Here is a 22,507-nt window from a genome sequence, read left to right as displayed (position 1 = left end):
CAGCACTGCACTAAATCCCTGCTAGCACCCAAATGAGGCAGGGATTGGACTGAGGGACCTCAGGCAAAGAGAACATCACCTGGGCAGGTGAGACAAAATGTGCAGAGCCCTCCTTTAGCCCAGGAAAGCTGGGATCCCGAGGGGAGCCCGGAGCTGGAAAGTCTCTGGAGGAAACTCCTTGCTTCCAGCAAGATGAATAATACACCTGTTCCCTACTTGTGAGCAAACACTACAAAGGAATAATTAGAACCTATCTGACCTGAAACCCACATGCCCATTACTGTGGTATTTTTCCACCTACTCCAGGTGAAACAGAAGATGGGCTGGACCTGCAAAGGGGAGGGGTGGAGTGGCAGCACAAGATGCTGATTTATAAAGCAGCAGCAAGCAGAGCTCTTTCTCCACAGGCTTGGGACAGGGAGCTCGTCCTGCCTGGAGGATGCCGAGGTGGGAGCAGCATTCCAGTTAACACCTGCTGGCCTCAGGACCCACCACCTCGGGGAGATTCTGCACTCCAGGACTGTTCTGAGCCACCACAGCCCCCAGCTGGGCTTGGGCTTTTCATCCAGAGGTTTTGGTTTGTGATCCAGAGGTTTTGGCTTGGCTGCTTCCCCCCATCAGGAAAGGAATAAACTCGCCAAGATGGTCAAGGTGGGTACAATGCCCAAGGAACTGCCCCTTGTGTTTCTTCTGAGGTTTTCTTTTGTGAATCTCTACTATAATACAGGTTAAGTAAAAACTGAACTAATACCAGACACCCTTGAGCACGAACAGTTTGGACTGGGAAGAATTCTTGGACTGGCTGAGCCAAAAATCTGAGCCAAAATCTGAGATTTTATGGAACTCTGAAGGTTAAAGGTTCACATAGGTCGTGCAAGTGAGCAATAGATGTTCCTAACTTCATCAGTTTTTTAATTTCCTCTTCCATCTGCTTCCATTCTCCCAGGAGAGATCTGTTGCTTTTCCCTCCTGGTTTCTATGCTCTATAGGGATTTTAAAAAGCTGAACAGATTTTTTGGGTGGGAGAGTTAAAGAGAGGAGGAGGAGGAGGAGGAGGAAGGTGAAGAGAAAAAATCCCAACAGATAAAACAGATTGTGAATCTTCAGCACAGCAGGAAAAAAATCAAAACTTATAGCAGGCATGCCCTGTCCCTGGGATGTGCTTCACCAAGCAAAATCAGGTGTTTAAGGGCAGTATTTCAGTCTTTAAAGTCCTCAAACTGCTCAGCAACTCTTTGCTTTCCCCTTCATCAAGAGACAATGTCAAGATTTAAATACTCCTTTAATTACAGGACAGCTGAAGATGTCAGTTTTGAGTTCAGAAGTGTGTTAAATAATAAGATACCCCGATTATTATTTGTTTTTCTTGTTTCCATTATTTGAGCTTGCTTTATGTTATGGAGAGATCTTCCTTCATTGCTGGGAGATCTCAGGAAGCCAAGCACTGGCAGAGCCCCTTTGCACTTTGGGGACATCCAGGGGGGCTCTCCTGAGCTTTTGGGGTTCAATCCATAAGGAAACCTCAGGAATGGGGTCACCCAATGGCTCTCCCACGGCCTGGCACGTGGTTTCCAGGATAATTGGGAGCTGGAACGTTATGATTACCCAGCAGGTAAATCAGTGGCACGGGAGGGAAGCTTTACCCTACACCCTGCAGAGTTAACCCAGGTTTTGGGAACAGCACAGCTCCTGAGCTACCACTGAAAGCAAAACATTCCCTGAGGTGCAGCAGCCTCCCTGGGCCAACAGCTTCCTGTGCCTGATATTCCACTGGCAAAATAATGTGAATTGATGGCAAAATCCCTGCCAGTTCTCAGCTCTGTGTGAGCAGAAAGAGAGCAGCTCATCCTTGGCTTTCAGTCTGGTGTTTGCCTCCATTCCCCACTTTGATTCAGTGCAATTGTATTACAATTAATTGTAATTAAAATTTAAATCTTGAAGTTCTGGATCTGGAAAGCTCCAGGAACAAGCAAGTTCTCAATGGATAATTTTCCCCTCCCCTTTTCTTTCATGAATATTTTGTTTTTCCACTGATCTCTTCTCGGAGCTGATAAATGAATTAGTAATTTTCACTGCTGAAGCCCTGGGAAGTATTTTCCTACACTTGTTTTAGATCATAAACATCTGGAAGTGTTGCACATCCCTAGAGGAATCCCTGTAATCTGCACCTGACAAAGTCCTGACCACAATCACAGTAACACAAACTGGATGGATCTCTGGATAAGACAGGAAAACGGAGAAAGGGACAGTAGAAATTTGTAAGCTGTCTAAAAAAGTAGATCTGCAACATTTTGACTTTTTTTTGTGGTCTTTTACAGAAAAAGTCCGATGTTTACTCGGTGGAGATCTATGGGACAAAAGATCTGCATAAAACAGAGATTGAAGATGAAGAGGAGAAGCACAAAGACTTAAAAGGCAACAAGAAGAAAAAGAAGGCAGAAGATCTTAAGAAAGAAGTGGACCTGGTGAGTGTTCCATTACACATTCCCTGAAATGCAGGGAATGTCCTGCCCTGAAAATCCTGGTGCAGGGAAGGATTTGCTTCCTCACACTCCTGGAGTGTGCCAGAAAAATGCTGTGCAAGATTAACACCTAAAATGAGAGGATGATTCTGGTATAATTAAGCCACCAATGGTACAGAACATTATCTGCCCAAAAAGGAACCATTTCCCAGATGGAATCACTGCCATCAGTATTTCCTGACAACTTGCACAGCCAGCCAGGAATCAGAGGGAGAGGCAGAACCACAGCATTGAGCTCCAGAGATTCCAGAGCTGAGAGCATTTCCCAGCTTTAAACACAGGGGTTTTTACCCAACCCAACTGCTCTGGCCATCAAGAAATCTGTGTTTTCCTCCTGGCTCTCCACTGACTTGCTGGCTGCTCTTGGAAATGTTGTTTCCTCTCCACACATTCCAGTTTCCCAATCTGAAACATGAGGGTAATTATGCTGACCTCTTTTTGGGATTGCTGTGAGAGCAGCTCAGAGGAGAGGCTATTTACGGGCTGGATGGCATTTCAAAGCTCAAAGAATGCCAAAATAAGATATTGATTCCATGATTCTCTCATCCACTCACCCACCACGTTTCCAAGATCTGCCCAGCAGCAGGTAAATATTTCTCAGTCCGTGCTGTCTTTGCCACCGGGGGATGTAACTCCACTCCCGTGTTTCTAAAGAGAAACCCAAGCACAGACAGGAGAATTGACTCACCCAAGTACCCATGAATCACTCTGAGAAAACAATTGGGAGATCTCTCAAATTCTTGGCTTCGAAATCTCAGTTCAGCACAAGATATAATTAGGCCAATGATACCACAGAGGTGTCACTGCAGGCCAAGGAGAAGAGCTTTGAGATTTCCCTCTCCCACACCCTTTTTAACTTAGAACCTGTTGCCTCTTTCCACCAGAGTGAGGAGGATAATTCACATTCCCTGCCCTGGCAATCAAGGGCAGAGGTTGTTGTCACACACACTCTGAGCCCTGCAGCATGCAGAGAGAAATGATTTATCCAAAAGAAGCACAGCCCCTCGTGGCAAGCAGCAGAAACATGAACACACCACCCTGTTCTTGTGACAGATTTGCTGGAGGAGGAAGCTATTTACAAAAGCACTCTGCAAATCAAAAGGGAAAAAATCTCATCTTCCAGGGGAAGATGTTTTGCTTATCAATATGCAGATTTGTCTAATTAATGAATGTGGGGTGTCATACAAGCAACTTCATCCACGTTCCCAGATCCAGGCAGTTTGGAAATAAAAATTTCAGCAGTCTGATGCTCTGCTCACTGCAATTTTCTGTCTCTCTTGGAATGCAGGATGACCACAGGCTCAGCACCTCGGATCTGGAGAAGAAGTATGGTACCAGCATTGACAAAGTAAGTCCGTAGGCCTTCGTTAAGGAGCTGCCTCAATCAGGTGCCTCTGACCTCCCCAGAGCTCCCCAGGAGCAGGAATTTTGTTATTAGATGTGTGTGGGTGCCTGCATTGATGCTGCCAGTAAAGCCCAAAACCAACAAGCCAGCAAGCACCGACCTGGATTTTAAGAGGAGTTTGTCTCGAGTCTGAAGAAGGCTGAGCTACTGCTTTGAAATCAAAAATGGGACCTCAGGGTTTTGCACCAGGACCTCATATTTTTTCTAAAGCTCTCATCTGATCTTTTGATTTCACAATTCACTTTTCACTGTGACAATCTATAGCCAAAGACTACATGGATTGAGCTGACTGAAGGAAAATCTAGATTTGAGAAACTACACCTGAGTCCCTTTGACACCTGACATTTGAATATCAAAGCACTGAACTGTGGCCAGAGCACAGACAAGAATTTCAAGAACCCCCTGAGCTACAAACATCTTGTGGAAATGCAGAAACAGCAGCAAAAGAATGTCAGTTTTCCCCTGGTTTTTCAAACACCTAGTCCAGGTATATTTAATTGATGGAAACTCCTGGATGTGGCCCCCAGTTCGGTGCTCCAATAAAGAAACAGCTCTTTCTCCATAGCAGATAATTAATAGCAGCCTCTCTGAAATCAGGAGGTTTGGAAATCAGAGTTGCAGCTCATTTGTGACACAAACAACCCTCAATGAAACAGCAGCACGCAAATTTTGTTCTGAGCTGGGGTAAAAACCTGTTTTTCTGTGATTTCATTGTAAACCTCCTTCTGCAGGGTCTCTCAAGTGCAAGAGCTGCAGAGATTTTGGCTCGGGACGGCCCCAACGCTCTCACTCCTCCCAAAGCCACCCCCGAAATCGTGAAGTTCCTCAAGCAGATGATCGGGGGCTTCTCCATCCTCCTGTGGATCGGGACCGGCTTCTCCTGGATCTCCTTTGGCATCCAGCTGTCTCAGGGGGTGGATTCAGCCTTTGACAACGTGAGTGCATGAGTGAGCACCCCGCCAGCCTTGGATCCGCGCTCCGGCTGATTGAAATACTACACAGTTACTCAGTAACTACAAGGAGGCCTCTTGTTCTCCCAGGGCTGAACACTTGTGATTAAAGCCCAAACGCCTCGCGCACCACGCGCTTAAAGAGTGCCTGGGCAAAGGTTTTATCACCTCTGGGCAGAATCATAATTCATGAGTACTCTGAGAGCAGTAAAAAGTCTAAAGGCTTTAGACTCTGACTTTAGTCAGACTGAAGAGTCTCTGACTAATTCCCTTTTGAGTTATACTCTGCTCCTTTTTTGTTGTTTTATTAGTTTGTTACACTCTAACTAGGTCGGGATTGTGTTAGTTTAGAGAAGGATTTTAGATGGGGAAATCACTATTAAAAAACCTTTTTATTTTATACACACACACAAAAAAAGCTTTAATTGATCATTTGCCAACACCTGAAAGATTTTTTTCTTAACCTGTCTTTTAACCTGGCCAACACTTCCTTTTAAAACAACACAGAACTGATTTATTCCAACAGAGGAATTGATGAAATCTTGTCTGAAATTAACCAGATTATATCTTTTGTTGATCAGCTCTACCTCGGAGTAGTCCTGGCTCTGGTTGTCATCCTCACTGGCATCTTTGCTTATTACCAAGAGGCTAAAAGCACAAACATCATGGCCAGCTTCAGCAAGATGATCCCACAGGTGAGAACTGCCAGTGAGGCAAAAATTCATCCCAATAATGCATGAGGGAAGCCCAGCAAGCCCAATCTGAATTTATCTCTTGGCAAATGGTCCAGATAAATGTCCTGAAACACAAACCATCGCTAAAAAGCACAAGGTGGTTGCTTTGTGGATCTGTGAATTGTTGGATGCAGATCCTCGTTTTCCATCTGGCTCTGGGTGAGAGGTCTCAGTCCCCACTTCAAACCTGGCAATGAGCAGGGTGAGATGTGCTGGCTTTCACATTTTGCAGCGCACTGCTTTTACCCACAGAGCTGATGTCGTGGGAGCACATTCCTGGAAGGCATTTCCCCGTCTCTGAGGCCATTTCCCATCTCATATCCCCCAAATTCCAGCCTGAGCATTCCAGCTGGATGTCAAATACACTCACATTTCCTCTCCATCACCTGCTCTGGATCCTTTCCAGAACAGAGAGGAGGATCTCAGTTTAGAGTGTGGCACAAAGCTAATTTTTGTCCCATTTCTGTCTTCCAGCAAGCTCTTGTCCTCAGGAATGCTGAGAAGAAGGAGGTGCCAGCAGACCAGCTGGTGGTTGGGGACATCGTGGAGATCAAGGGTGGGGACAGGATCCCTGCAGACATTCGCCTCATCTTCACTCAGGGCTGCAAGGTAAACAGGGCTTGGAAGAGCAAAGGAAAGAAGGAAAACAGAGTTAGGAGCCATTTATCGCATAGAAAGAATTTCTACACAGCCAATATGGGTTATTGGAGCTTTGATTGGACATAATTAATGAAGTCAGAGAGCAGAAGCCTCAGTGTGATGGATACTGAGCTCCTCTAGGACTGACACCTCCCTTCCTGAACATCCAAAAAACCCATGCCGTGTTCTGGCTCTGCTCTTTGCCAGGACAGGGCAGATGCACCAATACAGGATTGAGAGTTTCCACTGGAGGCAGATCCTCAAAACTGTGGGGTTTTCTCAGGCTGAAACTCCCACTGACAGGCACACAGCATTGGCTGAACTGAATCCCCACAGAAACAGGTTCTGCCAGGGACAGCAGCAGCTCAGAGAAGAGGCATTGAGAGATGTTGATGCCACTGATGATGAAAAAACTTCTACCTCCCCTCCTGGACTGGACACCGCTGTGTACTGCTGACTTTAATCTGGGCATGTCTCCCTTTCATTAAAGGTGGACAATTCTTCACTCACAGGGGAGTCAGAGCCACAGTCCCGCTCCTGTGACTTCACCCATGAGAACCCCCTGGAGACCAGGAACATTGCCTTCTACTCCACCACCTGTGTGGAAGGTGAGCTGATCCTGAACCTGCCCATGGAAATCCCATTTTATCTCTTTATCTGCTTCTCCAGTGGCTCCAGCCACATTTAGCATCCCGTGTGCACACCTTTACATCCTTTTATCTTTTTTCCTAATTAGTCTTTGGCCTCTATTCAGCAGCTTCAGGGCAACTGAATGTTTCTAATTTTTATTATTTATCAGTGTACAGAGAGAAGGACCCCCAAAAAGGCACCTGCACAGGTGCTGCTTGGTCCTGCTAAGTCATTTGAGCAATTCTGCTTTGAGGAACTTCAAAGAAGTTTCATTGCTCACATGAATTTTGGCCTGAGCAGATTAAAGTGTGACCTTGGGGGTGGTCACACTCAGCATTTGCTCCAACACACAGCGTGGCTGCACCAATCAGTGAATTGATTTGGATTTGAATTGACTGCAGTTTCCTTGCAGTTTTTCCATTCATACCTGTTGGAATGCCAGGCTGCAGCTGTCTCTGAGCAGTCCTCAGAGTCTGTGTGTCCTGGAGGTGACAGTTTTTGTCCCTGCAGGCACTGCCACCGGCATTGTCATCAACACCGGGGACCGCACCATCATCGGCCGCATCGCCTCCCTTGCCTCGGGCGTGGGCAATGAGAAGACGCCCATCGCCATCGAGATTGAGCACTTCGTGTACCTGGTGGCAGGAGTGGCCATCTCCATCGGGGTCCTCTTCTTCATCATCTCCGTTTCCATGCGCTACAAGATCCTGGACTCCATCATCTTCCTCATCGGCATCATCGTGGCGAACGTGCCTGAGGGGCTGCTGGCCACGGTGACGGTGAGTCTGTGCTGGGATTCTCTGCTTGCCACTCCAGCTCTGGGCTGGCTTTGAAGAGGGGTGGAGGTTCTTATTCCTAGGAAAAACCCTTCGTTTGGGAATTCTGGTGTAACTGAGTCATTCATCTCAAAGCCAGTTTGGGTTTAAGCTCAAGTGTGGCTCTGCCTCGAGGGCTGTGAGAACGATGATGTGACTCATTTCCCACCACTCATTCCCACTTGGAAGTGGGGACATTCTACCCTGAAAGTCCCATGGAAATTCCACTTATTACCACATGTCCAAGGCTAAATTCCCTGCCTGAGGAGCAGCACGCCTGCTCAGCACTGCTGGCTCCAAAGCACCCCAGCAGCAAACAATGAAGGGAATCATTGCAGGATTCGTGGAGCTGGTGACCAGCAGCTCCCTGCCCTTTGCAGGTTCTTCTGTCTCAAACACCCTCTTGATTGATAAGACATCCTTATTTCTATCAGCAGGCAGCAGGTTCCCATCATCAGCAAACCTACCTGTGCTAGTTACAGCCAAACCTCAGCTTCTAAATTAAAAAAGGGGAGAAAAATAATGCACTGCAGCCAACAAAAACAACAAAAAAATTTAAAATATTCTCTTAAAAACCCCAAACAAACAAACACCAAACCCTACAAAAGACATACCAGGAGAAGGTAATCTCATTACACCTCTGAGTAACCACACCTTGGTGACAGCTGGACCCCTTCCCTCCTGCCAGGTGAGCCTGTCCCTCACGGCCAAGCGCATGGCCAAGAAGAACTGCTTGGTGAAGAACCTGGAGGCCGTGGAAACCCTCGGCTCCACCTCCATCATCTGCTCTGACAAGACAGGCACCCTCACCCAGAACAGGATGACTGTTGCCCACCTCTGGTTTGACAACCAGATCTACTCAGCCGACACCAGCGAAGATCAAACAAGTAAATGGGATAATGAGGGTGTGGGAAGGGCCAAATACTTGGATCAATCTTAGGATGTTCACTTTTGGTGGCTAAATCTTCCCTCTACACATGGAAATCTCTCCTCAGCCATGTGGAGATGTGAGAAAAAGAATGAATATTGGATTCCACTCACAAAAAGAAAACCTGGAGGAGGTTCTACTCCAGAGCCTTTTGCCAAGAGTACATTTAGTAGGGAATTAAGCAGAGAAGCATCATCCAAATCCCTTTGCAGCACTGCCAACTGATGGATAAAAAAACTTTACATCAAATTTTCTTTTCTATAAAAGAACCTGACAAAAGAATAATTTTTTTTCCTGCAAATAAGTCAATTCTTGTTTTTTTCACTCTTAAGCTTCTACCTGTGTCATGCATTGTGCTAAAGGATGTGATGTGTGTTTTGCTTCTCTCAGCCCAGCCCTTTGACCAAAGTTCCCCCTCATGGACAGCGTTATCAAAAATTGTCACTCTCTGCAACCGGGCGGAATTCCGGCCAGGACAGGAGAATCTCCCCATCATGAAGGTACTGCTGGCTTCACCTCAGCTTATTTCCCTTCCTCTGAAAGAGCAATTTTCTGTCTTTAGCCTTAACAGTCTCCATTTTACCGTGCCAGCCCTCTAAGTTCCTACTGACAGCTTTTACTGCTGTACACTCACAAAGTTTAACACAGGATAAAAAACCCACACAGCCAAGAGCAGAGAAATGCAGATTATCCTGAATTGGAAGAGATCCACAATCCCAGCTCCTGGCCTTGCACAGGACAATCCCAAGAATCCCTGTGCCTGAGAGCATTGTCCAAACCCAACTGTGCCTGCCTGGAAAAAGGCAACACAATTAGCAGGAGCAGTAATTACTGCGCTGTTAATTTATTATAGCAAAGGTTAACGTGCCTTAATTAATGTCTTTCCACATGACTGCTTGAAGGTAGTAAATTCTCCTGACTGGACTACCAGAACAATCTGCTGTTTACTCATCAATGCCATCCTCAAATTAATTTGGGTTTGTGCCTCAGCTCACCTGTAGTGACCTGAGTGTGACCCCAAATCTGCTTTACAGCACCAAACCCTCTTTGTTTGCTGGGGCTCAGTTCTAACTCCAAGAGCAAAGCAGACATCCTCAAATTCTATTTTAATGTGTTTTTTTTAATGTTTTTCCAGGATAACTTGAACATAAAAATGTAGATTCCTTGTTGCTGAAGTGGGAGGCATGTCATGGAATTGTGGAAACGCAAAAATATAATGTTTTATTCCTTTGTGCCCACAGAGGGTCGTGGTTGGAGATGCCTCTGAAACAGCTCTGCTGAAATTCTCTGAGGTCATTCTGGGGGACGTGATGAGCATTAGAGCACAGAACAAAAAAGTGGCTGAAATCCCTTTCAACTCTACCAACAAATTCCAGGTGTGTTTTTCATTTGTTTTTTTGGAAATTGTGCCAGATTGTTTCTATCACTGGGTCTGATGCAACAATGGGTGACCTGTAAACCTTAACGGGGTAATTCAACAGCAGAGGAAATTCAAGTTATAATAAATACAGCTCATTCCATTTGACGGAAGTGATGATTTCTTCATGGAAAAGAACATTAATCCCATGGAAAACTAGAAGCAAATGAGGACAATTTGAGCTCTTCCAACCCATTTCCTGTTTGTGGCACAGCTCTCCATCCACGAGACCGACGACCCCCACGACAAACGCTTCCTGCTGGTGATGAAAGGTGCCCCAGAGAGGATTTTGGAGAGGTGCAGCACCATCATGATCAACGGCAAGGAGGAGCCTCTGGACAGCGAGAAGGCAGAAGCTTTCCAGACAGCCTACATGGAGCTGGGGGGCATGGGGGAGAGAGTGCTGGGTGAGTGCAGCTGCAGCCACTGCCTGGGAGAATGGGGGAAAAAATGAAAATGGGGTAAAATCCAGCTGTAAAACCCATGAGATGGGGTTTAAAGCCTCGGCATATCAAGCAATCCTGGAAAAATGGAGTAAAAAATGAAAATGGTGTCAAATCCAGCTGTAAAACCCATGAGATGGGGTTTAAAGCCTTGGCATATCCAGCAATCCTGGAAAAATGTGGTAAAATCCAGCTGTAAAACCCATGAGATGGGGTTTAAAGCCTCAACACATCCGGCATGCCTGGGAAAATGGGGTAAAAAATGAAAATGGAGTAAAATCCAGCTGTAAAACCAGTGAGATGGAGTTTAAAGCCTTGGCATATCAAGCAGGCCTGGGAGAATGGGGGAAAAAATGAAAATAGGGTAAAATCCAGCTGTAAAACCAGTGAGATGGGGTTATAAGCCTTGGCACATCTGGCATGCCTGGAAAAATGGTTGAATGCTGGAGTTCCATGGGCTACAGCAAACCCTGATGTTTTATCAAGCTCTCCTCTTTCTCCCACATTTTCCCGCCCACCACACCAACCTAAATATCTTCTCAGGTTTCTGCCACTTGTACCTGCCTGAGAACGAGTTTCCAGAGAACTTCAAGTTTGACACAGATTCCATGAACTTCCCGACCTCCAACCTGTGTTTTGTGGGGCTCCTGTCCATGATTGACCCACCTCGTTCCACGGTGCCCGACGCTGTCTCCAAGTGCCGCAGCGCTGGCATCAAGGTAAGGATTTTACAGCAAAAAAAACCCCACAGCGTGTCCACTACAGAAAGACTCATTGTGATTATTTTGGGTATTTTTTAAAGTATTTAAAATGTTAGGTCTTCCACCAAATCGTTGCTAATTTTCTCTCCAGCAACAACTACCAAAAATCTCAACCTTAGTTAAGACTATCCCATAATTTTAATTTAGAAAGTTCCCAGAGGCAAAACATTCTTATTTAAGTGGGAATCAGACTGCACAAACCCCTCAGATTGGAAATCCAAATTTGCAAAATCTCAGATACTCTCTCATCAGATCCATTTCTAGAATACAGAACCCACACCAGCTGGAATTATTTGCTTGTAAACTGAGTAAGGTGATAGAAACAATTCTAGAGAAGGCATCAGGACACTGCTTTGAACATTTATCCAAAGGAATCACTAATCTCAAAATTATTCAAGTGGAACCTGAAGCAGTTTCCCCTCATTTCACTCCCTGGGGATCCACAATTAAACTTTCAGCTCAAAGCAGAGGTGAAATCTATCCAAATCTAGGAAAATCATATTTGGATTTACAGATCTCAGACAAGATGAATCCCAAACCCCAACCCTGATGACATTTTCCATAGCCTGAAGACAGATCTGGCAACATTTCTTCAAGAAAAGCATGAAAAGGCTGTGTCTTATCTGTCAGGACACCTCAGTCACAAGGATCCATTTTAAGATGCAATATTCTAACAAACCCTCCCCTCTGAACATCCCTAATATAGATCCTTATGTAAAGGCTCCTTTATTCTGCATTATTCTAATCTGGCTGCCTGTGAAGGGTAAGGGCTCAGAGCCCTGATCAAGCAGCCTCAGCAAGGAGAGGCAGAGCCCAGATGTGGGCAGAGCTGGGCAATCACTGCCCCAACCTCCCTTTGCCGTGTACACAGCACTGCTCTGATCCCAGCCTGCTTCCTGCTCCTCAGCAACGCACGTTCCCCCTCATCTCACTCCCTGCTTTGGCCATTTGGCACTCACTTGTCCCTTGCCCAGGTCATTATGGTCACTGGTGACCACCCCATCACGGCCAAGGCCATCGCCAAGAGCGTGGGCATCATTTCAGCCACCAGCGAGACCGTGGAGGACATTGCCAAGCGCCTCAACATCCCTGTGGAGCAGGTCAACAGGAGGTGAGAGCCAGAAGAGCCTGGGCAGCACCCAGGGCTTTGTTTCCCTGCTCTCTCCACGTTGCTTTGATTCCCCATCCCCGCTGCTTTCTGCTTTTTTCATGACATATTCCCATTCTTGAGTCATCCCCACCTAAATGTGTCCACTCTGAGGTTTTCATCTGTGCTGCCCGTGAAGGAAATCTGGCAAATTGTAGATCATGGGGAAGTGGCTGTCACTGCCTGTTTGACAAAACACACACAAAGCAAAATCCAGCATCACACGACCCAGTTTGGACCATCAGCCCAAACTCCTCCTTCACCCCTAAAACGTGGAAAAAATAACATTGTAAGGGAAGGATAAAAGCTTTTTGCAGAAGTGATGTCTTATCCTGTTCCTCACAGTGAGAGGCCTCCTTAAAATGCATTTTCTGAAGCTTCAATGGGACCCCTCTGTATCCAGGTGACCGTGATCCACTCTGGAATTCTGCAGAAACCATTCAGCTCCCGCTGATTAATAACAAATGCCTCTGCAATTAACTCAATTTACTGCTTTCACCCATCCAGCTGCTCGCCCATCCCACGAGTGCACTATTTTTACCCTTTTAATCTGCAAATCCACCCCTCTCTGGCTGTGGCTCTTGCAGGGAAGCCACGGCAGCGGTGGTGAACGGGATGGAGCTGAAGGACATGAGCTCGGAGCAGCTGGACGAGATCCTGCGCGAGCACTCCGAGATCGTCTTCGCTCGCACATCGCCCCAGCAGAAGCTGATCATCGTGGAGGGCTGTCAGAGGCAGGTGAGGCACGGGTGGCAAAGGTCACACCCAGCCCTGAGAGGCTGGAAGCCAATTCCCAGTGCTCCCTAAGCTCTGTTTATACTCTTTTCCCCGTGCCAGAACATTATCTAACAGATTGCCACAAATGCTGCCTGGACTCAACCCAAGCCGCTCAAATTCCTGCTGCAGACACAGCTCCTGGTGACAAAATGAGCTTTCCCTGGGTTTGGAGCTCTAGCCATGCCATGGATTGTCCCTGTCACTCTGAGAAGCACAAAAAGCCTCCTGTGCCCTGTTTGGGAAGGAGAATTCCTTCAGGAATTCTTTAAACCCAGATAAAAGCAATGGGTGATGCCATATCCTCTGCTCTTATCTCTTGTGGCCGCTCAGAGCCGCGTCCTCCTGCCCACAGGAATGTTTGGGAGTGGAACAGTGGCAGTGCTGGGTGAACAGGTGAACTCCCAGCTCTTTTCCAGCCTAGACTATTTGTGATTCTGAGGTATGAACCCCACAGAATGCCAGAGCGTGATTTATGTACCACCAAGCCTTATCTGTGTTACTTCCCAGGGCTGTAAATCAGGCAGAAGGATTTAAAGGGAGTTTGTCCCATCCATGGACAATATTATGTAAAGCAGCCTGGAGTGCAGCCAGCACAGGAGGAAGAAAAAAAAAAAGACATTTATAGGGCTCTGTAAGAGATGAAAATTGCCATCAAAAGACTCTCTCCTCAAAAATGACATCTTCCAAGTAGATTTTGTGAATTAAAGCCACACTAGTGCTGTGCCTGGACTTTGTAGAGATGTAGCACAAGATATTTTATTTTTGTAGTCCTTCCAGCACTAAGCTTCCCAATCACCATTATAAGCTCGTTGGGTTTAAGCCTGGAGGGCTCTCCAGAGAGTAAAAAAAAAGAGATAAAATTTTTCAATTTCATGTGGTTTTTATTTTTTGAATGGTCTCTGTTAGGCACACGGTGGGTAAACGTGTTCTGCACTGCTCAGACTCCCACACTGCTGGCAGATTTGGCTCTTTAGGGATGAAAAGGAACACCCTCCCCCAGCCAGTCCCCAGCTATGTTTAGTACTTAGAGCTCATAAGCCCTTCTGTACATGGCATTATTTATAGGTAGTGACACTGTGCTCAATCCCCCCAGGGACAGGAAATTCAGCATTTTATTAATCAATTTGCCAGGCTTTGTCCCCACTCTGAACACCCTGCCCTGAACCAAGCCAGGAACTTCTGTATCAGCCAGAGCAGAGCCTGGAGCTGCAGGAGATGGTTCAGGAAGATAACAAAGAAGCTGAGTTGGATAATCAGAGATTTCCATCTTTTGGATTAGTAGGGAAATTCTAGCACAGACTGAGGATGGCCAGAAGCTGTTGGGATAGGATGAGGACAGGCTCTAACTCAACAGTTATATAATTCCTGATTCAGATGAGGCCTGACTGTTTCTGTAGCACTTCCTCAGAAAAAGAGAGGATATTTTGTGTTAATCAAACCTCCCCCAGATGTCAGAGGTGAACCTGCTCACACAGGGATGGACCACATACACAGAGCTGACATCCAAACCTGAACTCCTCTTTGTATCCAGATTAATTGCATTTGAAATGCATCTAATTGAGATGTCCACTCTTTAGGATGCAGTGAATCGCAGCCCTGAATTTTCCAGGTCTCTGCTCTAAAGGAAACCACACAAAACTCTGGGGTTTCTCTCCCAGCCCTGCCCAGCACTCTCCTGATCCCAGGCTGTGTTTGATGTGGGTGCAGCGAGGATCCAGAACTTCCTACCAGCATTTTCCTGCTAGAAATGTAAAGCCTGGTGATGGCAGGATTCCCCTTCTCCTCCCAATCCCACATCTGGGTGCTTTTGTGTGTTCCAGGGAGCAGTGGTGGCTGTGACTGGAGATGGAGTCAATGACTCCCCTGCCCTTAAAAAAGCAGATATTGGGATTGCAATGGGGATTGCTGGATCTGATGCAGCCAAAAATGCAGCTGATATGGTCCTGCTGGATGACAACTTTGCTTCCATTGTCACAGGAGTGGAGGAAGGTAAAGATAATTTTGTTTCCCACTTTTTGAGCTGGAAGCTGCTGGCAGGGCCTCCTGATCCTTCCCTTCTCTCTTTCTGGATTTGTGTATTTGATATTTGGGGAAGCTGGGAATTAATTCCATTTCTACACATGACAATCAGAGAATAAGGAAATCATCTCCTTCTCTCACCCATCATAAAGATTTGCTGTCTCTGTTTGATCAAGCTTCAGATAAAAGCACTTCCTGACTTGTTCCAATGCAGTTTGAAGCCTCACAAAGATACAAATTATTTTCTCCACCTTTTCCCCTCTATTATTTTCTCACACATCACCTTCACTGTGCTCCACCTGTGACAGGAGCGCTCATCCCACTCTTCTTTCACTGTAAAGAGCTTGTGGTTTCCATTACAACCACAGCATTTTGGGGAACAGGACTTTTCCCCTCAAACTGCCTCATTGGAAGAAATGTTTTATTACACTTGAGTTTTCAGAAGGCTCTAAGGGAGGGTAGCTAAAAAAAAAACAAATTACAAAACGCATGAGGAAACACATGAGGAAAGTAGGAATAAGCAGCAAATGTTTTCAGTTCATTTAGTTAAATTTGAACTTTTTTTGGTCTGGAAAACACTGATAAAAATTCTCTTTGACAGAGAAGTATTTTCTCTTCCCCCAGGCCGCCTGATCTTTGACAACCTGAAGAAAACCATTGCCTACACCCTGACCAAGAACATTGCTGAGCTCTGCCCCTTCCTCATCTACATCATTGCCAGCATCCCAATGCCCATTGGCACCATCACCATCCTCTTCATCGACCTGGGCACCGACATCGTGAGTTGGGAGCTCCCAAATCATTTCCTGCTGGAATCTCCTGCCAAGGGAGAGGGGCTGGGGGTGAAGGCACATCCAGAACAGGGGGTTTTGTGGCTCTAGCCTGCAGCTGAGGAGTGCAGTGAAAAAGGGGATTAAAAGCAGCCAGGTAGATACAAAGTAGAGCAGAAAACAACAGAAAGCAAAGACATCTGGTCCAGGCTAAAATCAGCTAAAATCAGAACAACCATCAGTGTGTTTTAATAAAGAGGGCAGAGGGATTTCTGCAGTTACACCTGACATTCCATCCATCCAGCCCAAGGAACCTGAAAGACCCTTTAATTTTAAATTGATGTCAAATTATTTTTAATCTCTAGCCTTTTGTATCAATCATCAGATCCATGCAAGTTTCAGATTTCCCCCTAACCCTTCACACATTGATAGGAATCCACAGAGATCATCCTCTCCTCTCCTCTCCTCTCCTCTCCTCTCCTCTCCTCTCCTCTCCTCTCCTCTCCTCTCCTCTCCTCTCCTCTCCTCTCCTCTCCTCTCCTCTCCTCTCCTCTCCTCTCCTCTCCTCTCCTCTCCTCTCCTCTCCTCTCCTCTCCTCTCCTCTCCTCTCCTCTCCTCTCCTCTCCTCTCCTCTCCTCTCCTCTCCTCTCCTCTCCTCTCCTCTCCTCTCCTCTCCTCTCCTCTCCTCTCCTCTCCTCTCCTCTCCTCTCCTCTCCTCTCCTCTCCTCTCCTCTCCTCTCCTCTCCTCTCCTCTCCTCTCCTCTCCTCTCCTCTCCTCTCCTCTCCTCTCCTCTCCTCTCCTCTCCTCTCCTCTCCTCTCCTCTCCTCTCCTCTCCTCTCCTCTCCTCTCCTCTCCTCTCCTCTCCTCTCCTCTCCTCTCCTCTCCTCTCCTCTCCTCTCCTCTCCTCTCCTCTCCTCTCCTCTCCTCTCCTCTCCTCTCCTCTCCTCTCCTCTCCTCTCCTCTCCTCTCCTCTCCTCTCCTCTCCTCTCCTCTCCTCTCCTCTCCTCTCCTCTCCTCTCCTCTCCTCTCCTCTCCTCTCCTCTCCTCTCCTCTCCTCTCCTCTCCTCTCCTCTCCTCTCCTCTCCTCTCCTCTCCTCTCCTCTCCTCTCCTCTCCCTCTCCTCTCCACAGAAACCACTTGGGAACCACAAATTGCTGCTAAACCTGTGAGAATCGGGCAAATGCTGTCCCCCAGCCCCTGAGGGTTTGTTTCTCTTGCAGATCCCCTCGGTGGCATTGGCTTATGAGAAAGCTGAGAGCGACATCATGAACAGGAGACCTCGGAACAAGAGGAAAGACCGGCTGGTGAACGAGCAGCTGGCTGTGTACTCCTACCTGCAGATTGGTAAATTTGCCTTCCTAACACTCTCTGGTGTCACCAAAGAGAGACACTTAAGATGATTCATTAGGAAAAAATAAATAAATGAGCAGTGGAAACTCAACCCTTTCCTCTGCAAACCCACCAGCCCCCTCCTGCTGCTCATTATTCATACAATATTCATATATCATAGTGATAAAATGAGGTTTTATCTACAGAGGGCAAGAAATTCACTCTCAAACTTTGGCATGTTTCAGATATCCAGCACATCCCCCAGCGCTCCTTAATTTCGTTTTTTCCTCATCCCTGCCCCTTTTTTTCTGCAGGAATCATGCAGTCGGTGGGGGCCTTTGTCACCTATTTCACCGTCTATGCTGAGCAAGGGTTCCTCCCCTCCACGCTGCTGGGAGTGAGAGTGGACTGGGAGAGCAATGCCATCAATGACTTTGAGGATTCTTACGGGCAGCAATGGGTAAAACAGCTCTGAAAATTCCCTGCCTTGTCCCTGCCCACCTGCTTGCTTCCAAACTCCCCCAGAGTAAAGGGATGGGGAATGCAAATGATGCTTAAATGCAAATAGAATTGGTTTTCATCCCATGTTCCCTCAGGGGAGAGTCTTTAGGGTGTTTAGGGCTTCCTGCCACACCGCTCTGTCATTCAGCCTCTGCTCTTCCATTCATTCTTTTTGCCACCTTCTCACTCTCAGCCTCTGCAGATGCACCTTACTCTCTGCTCTGGGTGTTTAAACCCCTCAAAATCCATCATCACCATCCTCTCCCAGCCCTGCTAATGAACTCTGCCAAGTCCTTTGCAGCCTCCCCCTCCCTCAACCTGCAGAGTCACAAGGCACAGGAGGCACTGATAAATCCATATAAACACCCCTCACCCCCAGCTCGTGCTGCAGCCTCGTGACTCAAACACGGAACAAAACCGGGCCCAAATCTGATCATTCTGTGTCTAAATCGGGAGCAACTCTGCATTCACACCCTGGGAGCTGAAATAAAGCCTCCCCTGGAGGTTTGCAGTCGCCTGTGGGAGATGGGAGGCTCTGAGTGAAAATGTTTTGGTGTTTCCTTGGCTCTGCAGACCAAGTACCAGCGCACGTACCTGCAGTGGACAGGCTACACCGCCTTCTTTGTCAGCATCACCATCCAGCAGGTGGCTGACCTGATCATCAGGAAAACTCGCAGAAATTCCATTTTCCGGCAGGGCCTCTTCAGGTGAGTTTTGCAGATGCACAACCCCAGAATGGTTTGGGTTGGAAGAGAGCTCGAAGCTCATCCCACCCCACCCCTGCCACTGTCCCAGGCTGCTCCATCCTGGCCTTGGGCACTTCCAGGGATCCAGGGCCAGCCCCAGCTGCTCTGGGCACCCTGTGCCAGGGCCTCACCTGAACAGAATTTCCCTCAGAGGGAGGAATTTTTTCCTATCTAATCTAAACCTGCAGTTCAAGTTAGCCTCCTGCCCTGTTGAAGCAGTTGAACTCAGTGATTTGGTCCTCTCACTTTCAGTCTTTGCACAAAGATTAAGTCTGGCCTTAAACAATCACAAATCTCAGGCAAACATTTTATTAAACCTCCCCTCAGTCCCTTTTCTACTTCAGGATAGGGATTTTCTCTAAGAACATTGTGCTGGTTATTCTGAAAATGCACCAGCTTAAAACTGACTCCCCATTCATTAAAATGTTTACTAGGAAAAAAAAATAAAAAATGGGAGTTTCTCTTCCAGATTACTTTCTGAACTCCTTATCAAGAGATAACGAGTCGGGACTTCTCTGAGATAACCTGGGGCTCTGAGGAGGGAGATAGCAGCTGGCCAAACTCCCCCAGCCAGTGCCGGCCGCCCTCTGCAAACCACCCCGCGGTGCCAGGAGAATTCCAAATATCAGCTGGGACAGAGGCCAGCAGGAGAGCTGGCACTCACTCCCGGGTTTTCTGATAGCAGGGCAATTTGTTTTCCATCCTTTATCTGCAGGTGCAGGGCCTACACCTATGTGTGCTTCCTCCTTGCATGAACACCTGAGTCACCCTGAGCGCGTTCCCAGCGCGGCACAAGCCGTCACTGGCTGGGGCTGGGTGTCTCCCACAGCTGGATTTGGGCTGGGAATGCTGCCAGGAAAGGCAGGAGCGCGTGGGATACCAGGCAGAGCTGCCCTGTGTGGGCAGAGGTCACCTGGAGCAGGGATGGAGGGAATCCAGAAGGTTCCTGCAAGCACAGAGGGGTTTAACTCCCTCAGGGTTTGACTCTTCCTCTCTGCTCTTCCTGCAGGAACAAAGTCATCTGGGTGGGGATATTTTCCCAGATAGGGATTGCTTTGATTCTCACCTATGGCCTTGGGCACGTTACAGCCCTGAACTTCACTCCACTCAGGTGAGTTCTGGGGCCACTGAGCTCCCCCTGCCCTCCTTGGGGACACAAAACAGGAGCAGGAGCCCATGCAGCACCACTGCAGGATAAATATTTTAAAAAAATCATTATATTCATCGCTATTTCTTGGCCAAAAAAGTCATTATGGCCATAATTTCCACATTATCCTCCTAGATTTCCTAGATTTCCTAGTGCAAAGAAAACATTTAACTATTTCTTCCAGCATCTCTAATGTTTTGGTGAGCACAGACAGCATTTAACTTTTACTTTAAACAAATCAGTCAGGTGATTTATTGCTGTGATAACACCAGGCAAAATTTCCTTCTGAATAGGACCTGGAATTAATTAATCCATTTAATTAATTAATTAATCTATTTAAGATTGGGAGGCTTTACATGCACATCATCAATTTGAGAGATTAATTAAGAAAAAGAAAAGAGGCCCAAGGGGGCAGATTTGTTTTGGTGACATTGAATAGCACAGACAGAGGTCCCAGACCTGCAGCTGAGACGTTTTCAGATGTTTCTGAACCAGATTTTTGTCCCCACTGCCAGGTTCCAGTACTGGTTTGTGGCTGTACCTTTTGCCATCCTGATTTGGGTCTACGATGAAATCCGAAAGCTGCTCATCAGGAGATACCCAGGAAGTGAGTGCATTTTTCTAATTAAGTTTTAATTTAATATTTTCATTTCATGTGTCTCTTCCTACCCTTTACACTCCCACTCCCCCCACCTCAGCTCCCACTCTGAAAAATGACCCATTTTTTCTCCAATGATCACTTTTCCTTTTTGAGGAAAAATTAACCATTTCTTTAAATAATTATTAACCCCTCCTTTCTCCTGCAGGTTGGTGGGACAAGAACATGTATTACTGAACAGTGCTGAGCACAGGAGAGCTCCTTCCCCACCTGGCCCAGCCTCTGCTGCTTTTGAGTCCTGTCTGTGCAATATCAAGCATGGATCCATCCCGTGCTGGGGTGAAGAGATTTCATGAATTCAGTGAAGAAAAAAGGACTTTAGAGGCTGAGAAATTACCTCCCACTGTACTGTAAAGCCTAGAAATTGAAATACTACTTATTTTTGTAACTGCTACGATTTTCCCTCCTTCAAAGACGGAGTTGAAGAGCACTCTGAGACGAAAACAATCCAAAGGCAGGAATTCCACACAATCCAAGGCATTAATTTGCACTGAAGGTGTTGTTTGCTGATTTTTGTGCGGGTAGAACTGAATTCCAAGTGAGTGCATAGACCTGTTTTACCTTGCCATGGGTAATTGTGCTGTATAGGAATAATTTGATAATAAAACATTTTTTTTTTCCAGAAAATTGTTCTCTTATTTTTTTTTTTTTGTAAGGACTGAGAGAAACTGAATGGGATGGGGTCACAGAGGAAAGAAGTGCAGCCCTGCTTTCTTTACCCCCATTAACAGACCAAACATTTGACACATTCTGATAAAGGTGTCTTGAAAATCAAGCCACAGCCAACCCTGAGATCCAAAATTCAGTGCTCACCTCCCAAAGGTGACAATCTCCAGGGAAAAATAGATATTAGAGTCATTAATTTTAGGATTACTCAGGTACAGGTCAGGTTCTTTTCAAAGCCAGGCCTTTGATGTGGTCACTTTAGCAAGAACCAGTAAGGTCCCACTTCTTGTTTAGACAAATTATTTCCCAATTTTAAAGAAAAAAAAAAAAGAATATTTCATGTTGATATTTCACTTTTAAATACAGGTTTAGACAAGACAAAAAAAACTCAAGCAAACAAAAAAAATGGGGAGGAAGAAGAACTCCTGTTGCAGCAAAGAGAAATTATCCAGGAGGGAGAAACCACTGAAGAAGTGGTTGAGATTCAGAAATCAAATAGATTCAGATTCAAATAGAAGAGCTGAGGGAGGGGAAAGAGAGGAATGTTTTCCAACCTAGAGCCGTCCCCAAAAATCCACACCCTTCCCTGCTAGGAGATATTTTGAATTTTGTGACCTCCTTTCCTTAAAACCCCGGTGCTGGCTGGGCATTAATGATTCCGATTATCAATTATCTCGGGTACCAGCGCTTTCCCCATGGAGAAGAGGAATTGCCAAGGAGGAAAAGAGGCAGAAAATGATCCTGGAATATCGGGTGGGTCCGAATTGCAGATAAAGGCGCTGTTATCGCTGCTGATGCAATGCTGGCACTGACTCATTTCACACCTCGGCACTCGCCAGCAGCCAGCGCTGATTTGTTTTATCTTGTGTTTAAATGATAGCAGAGATAGGAGAGAAGCTGCTCTCCAGCCTGGCCAAAATTCCTGCTCCAGCAGCAGAGAGGAAAAGAGGAAATTCGGTGTGAAGGGAGAATTTCCTGCACTGATACATAGAATATACACAGATGTATATGTAATTATCATCATGTATGATGGGAGATGATGATATACATACAGAGGATGCAGCTGCTTTGGGGTTATTTCTAAAACAAAACACATTTTCTTCCAACAGCAGGAAGGATGCCTGGAGAGGTTTTGTGGAATAGCCAAGATTAAAAGCACAGTAACATTTTTTTTTTTTGCTCTGCAAAATCATCTCCAGAGTGAAAAATCTGCTTTTTCCCCTCTGGCTGAAGACCAAGTCTCTAAAGAATTCTTACAAAAAAGGAATTTCTGGTGTTGTGCTCTATCTCCTGGCAGTTATCACCTCATTAACACATCCCTGGGGAAGGACCAGAGGGTTTTGGCTCCTGGTTTTCTCCTGGCTCTCCCGTTGTCACCTGGATGAAACCTCAGCACTGCTGGCTGCAGCCACAGCCCGCAGATTTTGCTGCCAAAACTAAAAAAACCAAACCCAACATATTCAGGAGGTTCTATCCCAACACGGCAGGACAAAACCAAAGGG

The 22,507-nt window shown here is 46.4% G+C and overlaps 1 protein-coding gene across 1 annotated transcript; it reads left to right on the top strand.

The window, feature by feature from the left end:
- Window positions 1-399: 399 nt before the first annotated feature.
- On the top strand, window positions 400-20,966 carry ATP12A (ATPase H+/K+ transporting non-gastric alpha2 subunit). Its single transcript, XM_023941483.2, has 23 exons — window positions 400-651; window positions 2,319-2,465; window positions 3,811-3,870; window positions 4,659-4,862; window positions 5,459-5,572; window positions 6,086-6,220; window positions 6,741-6,858; window positions 7,391-7,659; window positions 8,384-8,582; window positions 9,014-9,123; window positions 9,865-9,999; window positions 10,255-10,447; window positions 11,027-11,202; window positions 12,219-12,355; window positions 12,979-13,129; window positions 14,989-15,157; window positions 15,812-15,966; window positions 17,179-17,302; window positions 17,602-17,747; window positions 18,362-18,495; window positions 19,544-19,645; window positions 20,197-20,288; window positions 20,488-20,966. The coding sequence occupies exons 1-23, from the start codon at window positions 643-645 to the stop codon at window positions 20,514-20,516; spliced, it is 3,108 nt and encodes a 1,035-aa protein (XP_023797251.2). The 5' UTR covers window positions 400-642; the 3' UTR covers window positions 20,517-20,966.
- The last annotated feature ends 1,541 nt before the right edge of the window (window positions 20,967-22,507 follow it).

Source organism: Cyanistes caeruleus, chromosome 23, assembly GCF_971803275.1.
Source record: "Cyanistes caeruleus chromosome 23, bCyaCae1.hap1.1, whole genome shotgun sequence".
NCBI classification, from domain to species: domain Eukaryota; kingdom Metazoa; phylum Chordata; class Aves; order Passeriformes; family Paridae; genus Cyanistes; species Cyanistes caeruleus.
This window is presented reverse-complemented; position numbering and strand designations above follow the sequence as displayed.

Bases quoted from the DNA above. Each gene is read 5' to 3' on its own strand.
- ATP12A (XM_023941483.2), top strand. The intron at 9,124-9,864 runs GTACTGCTGGCT...TTGTGCCCACAG, and splicing joins AGAATCTCCCCATCATGAAG to AGGGTCGTGGTTGGAGATGC. The intron at 13,130-14,988 runs GTGAGGCACGGG...TGTGTGTTCCAG, and splicing joins TGGAGGGCTGTCAGAGGCAG to GGAGCAGTGGTGGCTGTGAC.